The 12,564-nt window shown below is 33.7% G+C and overlaps 1 protein-coding gene across 1 annotated transcript; it reads left to right on the top strand.

The window, feature by feature from the left end:
* Nucleotides 1–1,079: 1,079 nt before the first annotated feature.
* LOC110992298 (mediator of RNA polymerase II transcription subunit 15) lies at nucleotides 1,080–11,328 on the top strand. Its single transcript, XM_022258054.2, has 11 exons — nucleotides 1,080–1,400; nucleotides 1,641–1,780; nucleotides 2,017–2,655; nucleotides 2,785–2,976; nucleotides 3,405–3,516; nucleotides 4,157–4,329; nucleotides 4,715–4,881; nucleotides 5,384–5,505; nucleotides 6,411–6,513; nucleotides 9,674–9,897; nucleotides 10,638–11,328. Exons 1-11 carry the CDS (start codon nucleotides 1,306–1,308, stop codon nucleotides 10,750–10,752), a joined length of 2,082 nt encoding a protein of 693 aa, XP_022113746.2. The 5' UTR covers nucleotides 1,080–1,305; the 3' UTR covers nucleotides 10,753–11,328.
* The last annotated feature ends 1,236 nt before the right edge of the window (nucleotides 11,329–12,564 follow it).

Below are 12,564 nucleotides of genomic sequence, written 5' to 3'. Positions count from 1 at the left end.
GCCGATTTTGGGTCCGTTTGGCGGTACGGGGTGAGGGGCGACGGCTTTCGGTTACCGCGCTGTGTATGGTCGTCTCTGGTCCTCGAAGTACAGTTGCGCTCTTAGTTTTTTCAGTTTCGTCGCAGTAAAAATTGTTTACCTATAGTGTAAATAGTTTTATTTAAAAGGAAACAGATATTTTAGATGGTACTTTAAAAGAGGTAAAACACACCTCAACTGAGACTGAGACTAGAATTTGAAATAAATTACTTACTTAAAATAAAGTGTTTTTTTTTTTTACTTTAAAGCTACCCACAAATCTTGTAATGGCAAAATTAGATTAATTTACACTATACCTATTTGATTATGCTTATAGTTCAACGCCAATTCTAGGGCCGCGCGGCCATTAGAAATTTAGCGAGCGCTCATAACTCGTGGCGTTACCTATACCTTTGGTATAAACCAGGCATCAGCGTACAGCGTGTGAGATAGCGAATGACTCGACTTAACTTCATAATTTATATCAATATGCCACTAATATTGCCATGAGATATTTTTTCTACATTTTTGGGGTAATTTTTACCATAAGAAATACCCCACAATTTTTTTTTCAGGGCGTGCTTCCTTATTCCACACGCATATTAATCAGTTATGTTAAATTAAACCACACCCAAACACTCTACACAACCATTGCTCTACCTAATACACCACAGACTTCCATTATAGGAAGTCCGTGGTGTATTAGGTAGAGCAGATGGGTTTCACAGATTTATCAGTAAAACTCGTTTGCCACCAAGGGCCCGGTAGCATACAAATAAAACCTGATACGCGAATAGAGACAGAAACACTGATACTCTGTTTCGCTCGCGCTTAAGTATTTCCTGTTAATAATACCTTCTCTCTTTAGTTATTATTGTTATTTTAGAAGCTCATCTAGTTCTATACACTATCTACGTTCGGAAGCTATAATACGAAGATTAATGTGTGAACCACAGACTAGTATACTTTAGTTTCTATGTTTATTCTTACTTGAAGGCTACTAAAGCTATAGGTATGTAATGAATAATCTTTAGTTCATACTTCATATCTGTGTGTGTAACTGTGTATACTAATACTTCAATCTTCATCGCATTTTGTGACTTGTGTTGTTCCTTGTTTTCGAATTTATTTAAATCAACGCTTGATGATAAATAATCTGACCATATAAAAACTGTGTATTTGTTTATTTGAGGAATTAAATCTAAATTGCATATATATAGAACAACAAGCATATCGGGAGGTGCGTCTTGAAATCATCTTTATTGATTTATTGTTGGATCCATCGCAATGGATAATTTAAATTTAAAACATATGAACGCAATGCCAGGCGAAGATAATAATTGGCGAACTCAGGCTTCGCGGCAAGGAATTGTTGCTAAAATGTAAGTACTACCATCAATTAATATTTCCACTGTCAATTCTAGATGAAAGTCTAAAATATCTATAGTAATTTTTATGCATCATCTTATTATCATTTGATTGCTGAATATTAACTTAATTCCTAAGAAATACATAAATGCGGGTATATAGTCCATATTTATGCATTTTGTTGCATAAAATATTTTTCTTAAATGCGAAAAAAATTAAAGATATATTCTGTATATTCCTTGTTTGTTTTTTAGTGAGGAAGTAATACAGAAATCAGGCATGCAGGTAGCACGAAACAGCAGTGAGATGGAGAACCATGTTTTTATGAAAGCGAAAACCAGAGAGGAATATATGAATATGATTGCTAAACTTATTCTACATGTTAGGGAGATGTGTGAGTATTTAGATAATAAAATAGGTTTAATAACATTTAAACTAAATATTTATCATTATAACATTAAAATAAAATATGTTATATAAGCTTGTTTGTCTATTACTTTACAAGTTTTATATCTTTCAATATTTATAATCTCTTACAGTCATTTAGTTTAAAAAACAACAAAGTTTAACATAGGTATTTATTCATCTTATAGGATGTTGAAAAAAATTATTTATTATTTTAAATTTTAGCTCAACCAAAGCAAAACCCCAATGCACCTAGCATGCAAGGTCCAAACCAAAATCAACCAAATAACCAGGTTCAAAATCAGCCTGGACCACCACCACAAGGTTCTAACAGTCAACCAGGTATGGCCACAGACCCCATAAATGCTTTACAAAATATGGCTTCACAAGGCACAAGAAATCAAATGATGAACATGGGTCAAGGTCAAATGCAACAGCAGGGTGTCATGGGCCCTAATCAAGGGATGGCTATGCAAAGTCAAATGGGACCACAAGGACCAATTGTATCACAAGGGGGGCCACAGTCCCAAACTGCTACCAACCTGTTACAAACCTTGAATCAAAGACCTCAACTAAATATGCATTTGCAGTCGAAGCTTGGAGGGCCCATGGGAATGGTCCCCAATCAAGGGCAAATGGGTAGTAATATGGTTGGTGGGATGGGCATGAGTAATTCTATGTCACAGCAACAGAATATGGGAGCTGGAGGGATGCAATCAATGATGCCTAATATGTCCATGTCCAATATGATGCCAATGTCTGGTGGAAATAATATGGGTCAGATGCAGTGTAATCAAGTTGTTGGTGGCATGAGTGGGCAAATGGTTCAGAACACCATGCAGGGCCAAATGTCTAATCAAATGGGTAAGTGTTGAAAATATTAGGCAATATTATTTGAAGGAATGTTTAATCAATTTGTATTACATATAACTTTAACAAATGGTGTAAAACTATAAATTTTTTTTCATCCTGCATAATTTTAAAATCTTGTAGGTGGAATGGGTAATAGCCAGATGGTTAATATGAACATGCTACAAATGCATGGGCGAGCGAGTGGCAAACCAGATGTGATGATGGGCGGAGGATACACAGCCCGTGGCCCGCCACCCAACCAGTTTCTACGTCAGAGTCCTTCCCCTTCAGCATCTTCACCAAATATGGGTGGACCCAGTCCTGTCTCTATGGGTAATCTTCTATGACTAATAAAACAATAGTAATTCATTGACAATACCACCCTATATGAAGTCTTGGCCTCATATCAATCATGTTCAGCAAGCTATGTTAATAAGGAATGTCACAAACAATGTTTTTGTGTATTTTATATAATAATCACATAGAGATATCAGCCCAATAACATATGAGTTTGATATATTTTTGATCATATATTTCTTTTAGATGTCATAGCTCACTTTGACACAATAACAATTTAATAGTTTCAATTAGAAACTATTAAATTATTATTGTGTCACTGATAATATTATGTAAACATTTAAATACATACATGAATTTGTTGCTGTTAAAACATATAAAATATTGTCTAATGCGGAAAAACTATTTAACCATTTTGTGTTGTACCAAAGAAAACTATTATAATATACTATAAATATTATTAGGTGGAGGTGTTTTAACTGGAGCTCTAGCATCTCCCATGTCGACGTTAGGGGGCTGCGGCGGCGCCGCTGGTAGCCCTTCGCCCTCTGCTTCGCATATGGGTCTTCAGCAACGGTGAGGCTCGATTGCAACTTTATATACCGTCTGATTTTTAACGTTTATTGATTGTGTTTGTTCTACGTCCATCGATGTCATCGAGAGAGACATTGGTCGTAGATGATCTATGTCATATGATAATATACGAAACAGAAAACATAAGTCAATTAAGTGCATAAATAGATAAAAATTAAATTAAACATTAACAAAAGACAAGTTATTATTTTAAGGAAAAATGTATTTGTTACTACTTCTAAATAAAGTCAAAGATCTCTCGCATCCTAAAACATTTTCTCACACACTCTTTTGTTAGGTGGAAAATGTCAACATCCTCATAAATTGTATAGTAGTTAGCTAAAACCCGAAACATTGACGTAATGCACAGATAATTCGTGTTCGTACGAGGCGCATGAAACAATTGTGAATATCTTGTGGCAGAAGGGGAGGACATTCTTAAAGAAAGTAATGACAGCAATTTATTAGTCTTCTCATCGCCTACCTCATATATTATATATATTATTACAATACCTGCATTTGATCTATTTCGTTACAACATAAAAGTACCTATTTTTCATCATATTAAGGCTAAATCGATTATTGTCAGTATTATTAAAAACTGTACAAAACTTTTGTTTTTTTATGAAAATACCTTTTTTAGTGTAAATATGGGAATGGTGGCGTCGCCATCATCATCTCTTAATACCCCAGTGGGAGCAAGCGTGGCATCCCCAGGAGGTGAAGAGGCCGCTTATAGGGAGAAAGTCCGCCAGCTATCCAAGTATATAGAGCCGCTACGTCGCATGGTTATGAGGATGGTTAACGAAGGAGAAAGTGAGTTAACTTATTTAATAGATTTAAAAAAAATGTTTATAGTTATAGTTAAAGTTGATGCTTTATTGTTTCAAGAATTTCAGTAATGTATTAGAAATTTCGAATATGCTTTTTAAAGTATAAGTTAAATAGTATTTTAAATATGATCTGCTTTACTCAAAAAAATAAATTGAATGTTTTATACTTTGATAAACGTAGAGATATTGAGGTTTGAAACAAAATACGAAGCGTGACGTTTTTTTACTTGAAATGCCTAGTCAAATCACAGACGCGGCAGATTTCATTTGACCAATCACAACCAAGGAAATAGCGCCATTGATCCGTCATTCGTTTTTATACCGCTATCTGTCAATTCAACATTACCATGTCACATTTTAAAAATTAGATGTGGAAAAGTTGACAAAAATGAAGAATCTTCTGGATATCCTGTCAAACCCGAACAAGCGGATGCCGTTGGAGACTCTTATCAAGTGTGAGGTGGTGTTGGAGAAGTTGGACTTCAAACGCAGTGAGGGCGTCGGATTGGGGCTGGGACTGCCGCCACCTGGAAAGGTACGTATTCGCTTATAATATAGTGTTATAAAATAATATTTATAAAAAATACGCAGAATTTAACATAATATTCAACCTTTATATAATCAAATTAAAAACGGTTCTGTAATGATGTACTTTAGTCTATGACATATTTCAATTTAAAGATTCTATGATCTATCCCAATTTATGACTTTAGATAAATTGACCTGTACATACATGTACAAAACTAGTGATCACTAAACTTGTTTTTATTATCTTTTCTTTAAAGCCACAAACCAGTGAATGGATTTAAAAATAAGAAATATACATCAGTATTTCATCTATACTTATATTACAAAGAAGAAAGATTACTGTTTGGCTTAAGATGAATAAACCCAAACCATTGGATTTTAAAAACTTTAAATAACACTGTTATTTTCCCTGAGAATATATATTTAGTTCCAAAATATTTTATAAATGATTGTGCGGCGGTGTGAAAGGAAATTACAGTGAACGTTTGACTATTGCAACAACATTTCAGGAGCAAATCTTCAATCCACTTCTAGAAGTAGTGAACAACTGTTTGTCCAGTCCGCTTGCAAATCACACCCTCAAACGTACTTTTGGATCTACGCTTGACGCGCTCAATGGCCCTGAGATCAAGTAAGGAAGTTACTGAATTAATTGTATTTTCTTAGTGTATTTTCAAGATTTTTCTAATATATCTAGCACCCGCTCGTAATCCGCTTGCCAAGTGGTGTTTTCTTTCATTTTCTTTTTTTGCGACGCGCGCCACTATGTGAATCCTCCCATCGATTATGTGTTCGTCCGCTATCAGGCTTTCCGTGTTGTGAATGTAATGATAGAATACTGGACCATTTCTCCCTTCTACCTACAATATTCCCACTTTCTGTCTAATGGGACGATGAAAACATTTATTAGTCACTTACACTTCGACTTTAATTTTCCGTTAATAATATGACATTTTTTTTTATTTAAATTATTGTAAGAAGCCAATGATTTTTTAGTAAAACATGTTATAAAATAATTGAAAATGTTTCTTAATAGTCTCTATTGGACTTTGGCTAATCTTTTCATTTACCACAGGCTACTTGTAATTCTGTTTTGCACAGACTATAAATTAATTTACCAAAGAATCTAATATATATAAAGCAATAACAGTCAAATCTGCTATTTCTTATCTTTAACTCATTTACTGCACGGCTCTGAGCTAAGACAATTGTTCTTGATCTTCTCTTCTTACTATTTACGATTTATGATGTAGTATATTTAAGTAACTACTAAACGAATACATCATCCAAATAGCCTGTATTTCTCGATCTTCCTTTCTAACTCTCTCCCCTTTTTTCAACAAAAACGCTGCACATCTTTGTGACGTTTTATCCGTAAAAAATTTACTCATGCCCCTTTTCCTACTCTGGCACTTTCGTTATTATTTTATTGGGCCTGCAAGTGACCGCTTAGTAGTAGTATCTTAAAAATATTATGTGCTATTACGTGTAAATAAACAAAGTATCTACGTACTACATTTGTATAATATTTTTCAGAAACTTACCGGCGCCACAGAAAATTGCTAAATACGTAGAGCCAGTATCAGAAATACCAGACGTATTGCAAGGAGAGATTGCGAGGCTGGACTCCAGATTTAAAGTGAGTAACTTTTACACATAGATTGACACATAGAATGATTTTAACACATAGATTGAATGAAGGTGTATTAATCCATCTCACTTTAAAATTGATAATTACTGTGCAAAAAGTAAAAGGTTGAATTGTGTAAGTATAAAGTTGTTACTTTATGTTTATAAGTTTATGTAATATAAATGTAAATATAAAATATTGTACAGGAAGCTAGGTCATAACCCTGTTGGTTGTAAATAGCAATATGTTAGGTATTGTATTGTTGTGAGGTTTCCAAATTAGAGTCCAGATTTTTAACACACGAATTGAATGAAGTTGTATTAATCCATCTCACTTTTAAATTGATAATAATTACTGTATAAAAAGTAAAAGGTTGAATTGTGTAAGTATAAAGTTGTTATACCTTCAAACTTCAACTGTCTGTTTTAAACATTTGTAAATTACATAAATTGTCTAAAAGAAACCTGACTAAGCAACTGGCAGTAACAGTTATTCATGTATGAAATTAACAGGAATAGTGTAGTATTGTTACTATTAGCAAAACTGTCAAATTAAATCATTTGAAACACTATTACTTAATAAACAAAAAAAAAAAACAAAAGAAAAAGAAGTGGACATTATCCACTGCAGGCTATTCAATGATAACATTTATACAATAAACATTCTGAAATTGTCTGTACATAATCAACTGTAAGTGAAGAGGTGATGTGCAAATTCTATTATAAAGTTTAACGTCGCTGAACAGTAATATACATTATAACAATACTGATACAACCAACACGTCATTTGCGCACTAGCCAACGGTTGAATTACGTTCCAATAGACGATAGAAGGATAGATATACGCAAAGTGAAACGTTTTGTTGCAACATGAATACTACAGGAATGCAAGAAGATATGGTGAGGTTATTTGAAATGATGAAACTAGAACTCTATGAACAAACCGCAACTATTACCAAGAACGTAACTGAAGGTATCATGCGCACCATAGATGAAAAATTACAACCAATTTTAGAAGAAAACAAATGCCTAAAAACTGAGATACAAAAATTGAACGAAAAGGTTAGACATTTAGAAGATAAAAATAAGAAAAATAATTTGATCTTACACGGTATTAAAGAAACAGAAAAAAATCACCAAGAATTACTTAACACAATAAAAGAAAGCTTGAAAAATCTAGATATTAACATCAATAACTACGAAATAAATAACTACTATAGACTGGGAAGGAAAAAAGACGAGAAAAAAGTAAGACCAATACTTATAACTTTTACGTCATTCCAAAAAAAGATAACAATATTGAAAAATAAAATGAAAATGTCTAAACATACTTATATAACTGAAGATTTTTCGAAGGAAACGATGGAATTGCGTAAAAACCTGCAAGAAAAATTAAAACAAGAAAAACAAAATGGAAAAGACGCATTCATTCGAAACAACAAAATTGTAATAAGAGAAACTTCAGATACAGAAAAAAGAAAGAGAGAAAACTCGACGTCACCTGACAACATACACTTCGGTGGCTCGAAAAAGATCATTGCTCCTCCTAAACTGCACAAAACGAACGCATTTGAGTATATGAGGGCAAGACTATCACCCACACAACAACATCAACAAATGTCAGGAGATAACAACAAAAATATAGTAGCCCCTGCAAAACTGCAAAGAACTGACCCATTCGCATGCATGAGGTCTAGATCACATTCTTTGACTGAAACAACAAAACCAAAAGCTTAGCAATCTCGAGACATCGGTAACCGGACAAAAACAACAATTACAAGCACAGAACATTTGGAAAAGGAAAATCGCCCCAACCCGGCTGGTCACCGTGGGGCAAGAGACCAATACCCCCTAGGATTGCCCCCTCCCAAAAAACACAACATACAGAAACAAGACAATACACACGAAAACAACGGAAAAGAAATAAATGTCAAAAAATATAAGAGAAATAGTATTTACATAGCAACGCTTAACACCAGGACTCTAAGAACAGACGAATCTTTACAAGAACTGGAATATGCCTTAGGTTTTATAAAGTGGGGCATTATTGGCCTAAGCGAAGTGAGGAGAATGGGAGAAAAGATTGAACAACATGAAAACTACATATTATACCATATAGGAACCACACCAGGCCTACACGGTGTCGGTTTCCATATTAAAAAATGCTACAGTCAATACATACAGTCCTTCATTGGAATATCAGAACGAATTGCACAACTAAATATCAACTTGCCTGGGTATGCAACTGTGTCAATAATTCAAGTATATGCACCGACAGAGCTGACACCAAAAGACATAAAGGATAATTTCTACGAAGACCTGGACAGGACTCTAGCAGATGCACACAAGGCAATCATACTGATGGGAGATTTCAATGGCCGGATTGGTAAAAGATTAACAAACGAAAATAACATACTAGGCCAATTCAGCACAGGGAAAAGAAATGATAACGGACAAAGACTAATACACCTGGCACAGGCACATAACCTTAGGATATTAAATAGTTTATATAAGAAAAACAAAAATAAAAAATGGACCTGGATTTCTCCAGACGGGAACGTGAAAAATGAGATAGATTTCATATTGTCAAATAAACCTAAATTCTTCAAGGATGGGAAAGCCTAGGGGAGGCCTATGCCAAAAGGCAAACTGATACCGAAAATTGAAATAAATCTAATGTATATTTGTATCAGGTTAATCAGTAATAAAGGCTATTTTTATTTATTTATTTTATTTATTTAACTTTTACAGAAAAAAAAATTTCGTTATACATATTTGAAATTCGAATGTTAAATATCATAATTAAATACATAGAGTAGAATGCCGTGTAGTCAAGGTAATAAATACATATTTGTTACCGACAAAATGTTATAACAATACAGATCCATTCAGTGAAGACTTATTCGGCAAAGGTGTTTGAATTTCGTACCACCAAAAAGTATATATATTATATTTAATAGCTAGAATTTGCGTAACTTCTATAGTCTTTGACATTTTTATACATAAACTAATGAACTACCTAAAATATGAATGTGAAAGATGTATTTCCATAATAACTGTAACTGAACAATGTATAAATAACTGTAAGTAGAATTAATAAGATAATTAACTCCCAATAATTGTTATTGTTATAACTATGATTTAAGCTTACTTACCTTTAAAATTTAAAGGTCTCATTGGATCCCCTACAATTAATGGGTGCCGAGGGGTGCATAACACTGACAGCTCAGTTAGACGACGCCCGGTTGCCGTGTGTGGCCGCCGTACACGTGTCTGTCCCAAGGGATTATCCACAATCGTCCCCGGCCAGACTTAGGCCCAAGGCCACTCGTCCCGACCAGCCTCATCCCTTTTTGGCGAGAGTTGAACGCGCTATGGACGCTCGGTGTGCCAAGTAAGTAAACTTTAAAAATGTTATGTTTTTTTTTTAATATACATAAGGGAGTTGTAGTGACCTCGTGACTGGCTGAAATCTTTAAAGGCAACTTTTAACATAGAGGTCGTTTAGATTTTTATATTACTTGCTTATATGGTGAAGGAAACCATGGAGTGGAAACAAGCATGTCTAAGGGTAATGGTAAGAGTTGAGACTTAGCGGTAAGTATGACTTACATGTGTCAAAAGATGGGACATATAAAAAATAGTCGCCCTAATGATCTCTGAAGCTTAGGCAATGTCAACTTATTTTAAATCGAAATTGAACCATGATAATGCCTAAATGTGTTCATATTGATCGACATTAAAACCTAGTTCAACCAAATAAACCTAGTTCTTAGATGTTGTAATGTCGCCTGTTTTAAATGTGATTTTATAAAAAGTCGCTTATGTATTTAGATGAAAAAATATTTTTTGTTGAATAGTTAGTTTAATCACGGAACCTAGTTAGGTACACAGCTGGTGCATAATAGTTTAACAACATGGCAACAAGCTGGCAGCAATTTATAGCAACAAAAAAGGCTATCTTTGACAAAAGCCTCCTGCCCGTTTGCCCCCTGTTCTATAAAAAAAAAAAAGCCTCTCCTTATTTCATTAAATCATGTGTCAGCCATTACACCGTTTCCTTTTTTGATATGGTCTATCCATCCTCTAAACTTTCTCTCTCTGTTTATCTGTTGACATTTACGCTTCTTGCAGGTTACCAAAACGCTGTTCAGTCGGCGAATTGTTAAACGCATGGGAGATGAGCGTACGACAAGCGTGCGCACCCGCCACAGTTATGTACACGCCCGTACCAGCATTAGGACTATAAATATATAAAAATCCAATAAGTTTATATAAAACGTATAAACACAATGATCACAATATTGCTAATTAAATCTGAAAATTGATTTTAATATTAATTATCAATTTTATTAAATTACGCTTAAGATTTCGACTTGAGCAGCGCTCAAATTGTCAGGATTCAAAAGATAAAAAAGCTATATGTTTTGTCTCGCTTCTTCATCTCGGAAGTGATAGAGACAAAATATTTGAGGACTACAATTGGACTATGAGGTATTACGAATACCACAGCGGATTTTCCAGGCTGCTGCGAAGTTTTTGTCGCCTTTGTCTCTATTTTTGTTTGTTTTTTTAGAGTAAAAACAATCTCGTTGCGCGTAATTGCACGTTTGATTTTTGACTACAATATACACAAACCATCCAGTTCTCAGGGACTGACATACAAAGGTGGATAGGGGTAAGAGGGAATAGGGAAATACATTTTCTGCAACTGTGCGCCTTTATCTCACACTTTGTATAAGAGGCGCAGAGGTTGATTTGTTGCGGTGTTGGAAAAATTTGTTGCATACATCAGAAAACCGTTATGCGGAAATCTTTTTGTTTTCTATGAGGTAGCAAAAAATTAGTTTCCAAATTTGCCGCCCTAGGCTCCAGCCAACTCAGCCTATTGACAAATGCGGTAAATCCATACACATGGAAAACATTGACGTAAACAAATATATCAGAAGTTTTGTATTTTAATAATAAATTTTAGTTTTGGTGTTGATATAGAGAAATGATCTTCCTCGCGTATAGTAAAATGTTGTACTAGAAGTTAGGTTAACTGTTTCTATATGGATTCAAAAGAAAAAAGCTATTTAATGTTTTGTCTCGCTTCTTTATCTCGGAAGTGACACGAGAGTGAAAGAGACAAAACATTTGAGGCTTATAAAAAAGTATCTACCCCTTTAAATTTATTAAATGACAACGACTATCGTAATGTGTTGTGATAGATTTAGTAATTTTTGAAGTAATAAATATAATATAAATTAAAAACAATTTTATGCCATATATTAATGAAGTAATTTCGAATATTTACACAAAATTTTCGGTATTAAACGGTTTCCTAATACATATAGGTCTAGTTTAAATAAGTAAGCTCTCTCATATAATAGCTTTTCATAACTCATTAATAATTCAATAATTTATTATTTTGTAAATACAAAGATTATTATTAAATTTAGCGCATATCACGCTCAAATTAACAAGCTTAAGGGATCTCGAAACGAAATAGAATCAGCATAATACACTGGCTGTTTTATATCGACTATAAACAAATATATTAAGAAATATAATACCGTCGGATTTAAAGATATAACTAGGAATATTTTAATCAAGTTTTTGACCTTTTAAACATAACTTTCATATATAGCAAAACAGCAATTATAGTTTTGCCTAATTCATGGTTAAAACAATACTAAAGAAAGCATACAGGTTTATAAAATCGCCAGTGTGTTATGACCCAGATGTGATATAACTGTGATACTGATATTTTTAACTATTCACTCATCACGCAGTAGTGTATATTATTTAACAGTGGCATTAGCTTCGTGATTAATGCTATGAGATCTTAAACACTTTTCGACTTTTTGTTCCATAGACAGAACTATTAAACAACCGTTTGAAGTCATATGAATATTCCTAGGGTAATATTTAGAGACGATACTTTGAGCTGAAGTCAAAAAAAGAAATGAAATTACCTCTGAATCTAACCCTTAGTGATTCTTGTCATAAGCTACCATAGCACTTCTTAAGATGTGAGATTAGGATTTTGATATAAATAGTGCGGATTTAACTGGTA

This window comes from Pieris rapae, chromosome 10 (assembly GCF_905147795.1).
Source record: "Pieris rapae chromosome 10, ilPieRapa1.1, whole genome shotgun sequence".
NCBI lineage: Eukaryota > Metazoa > Arthropoda > Insecta > Lepidoptera > Pieridae > Pieris > Pieris rapae.
This window is presented reverse-complemented; position numbering and strand designations above follow the sequence as displayed.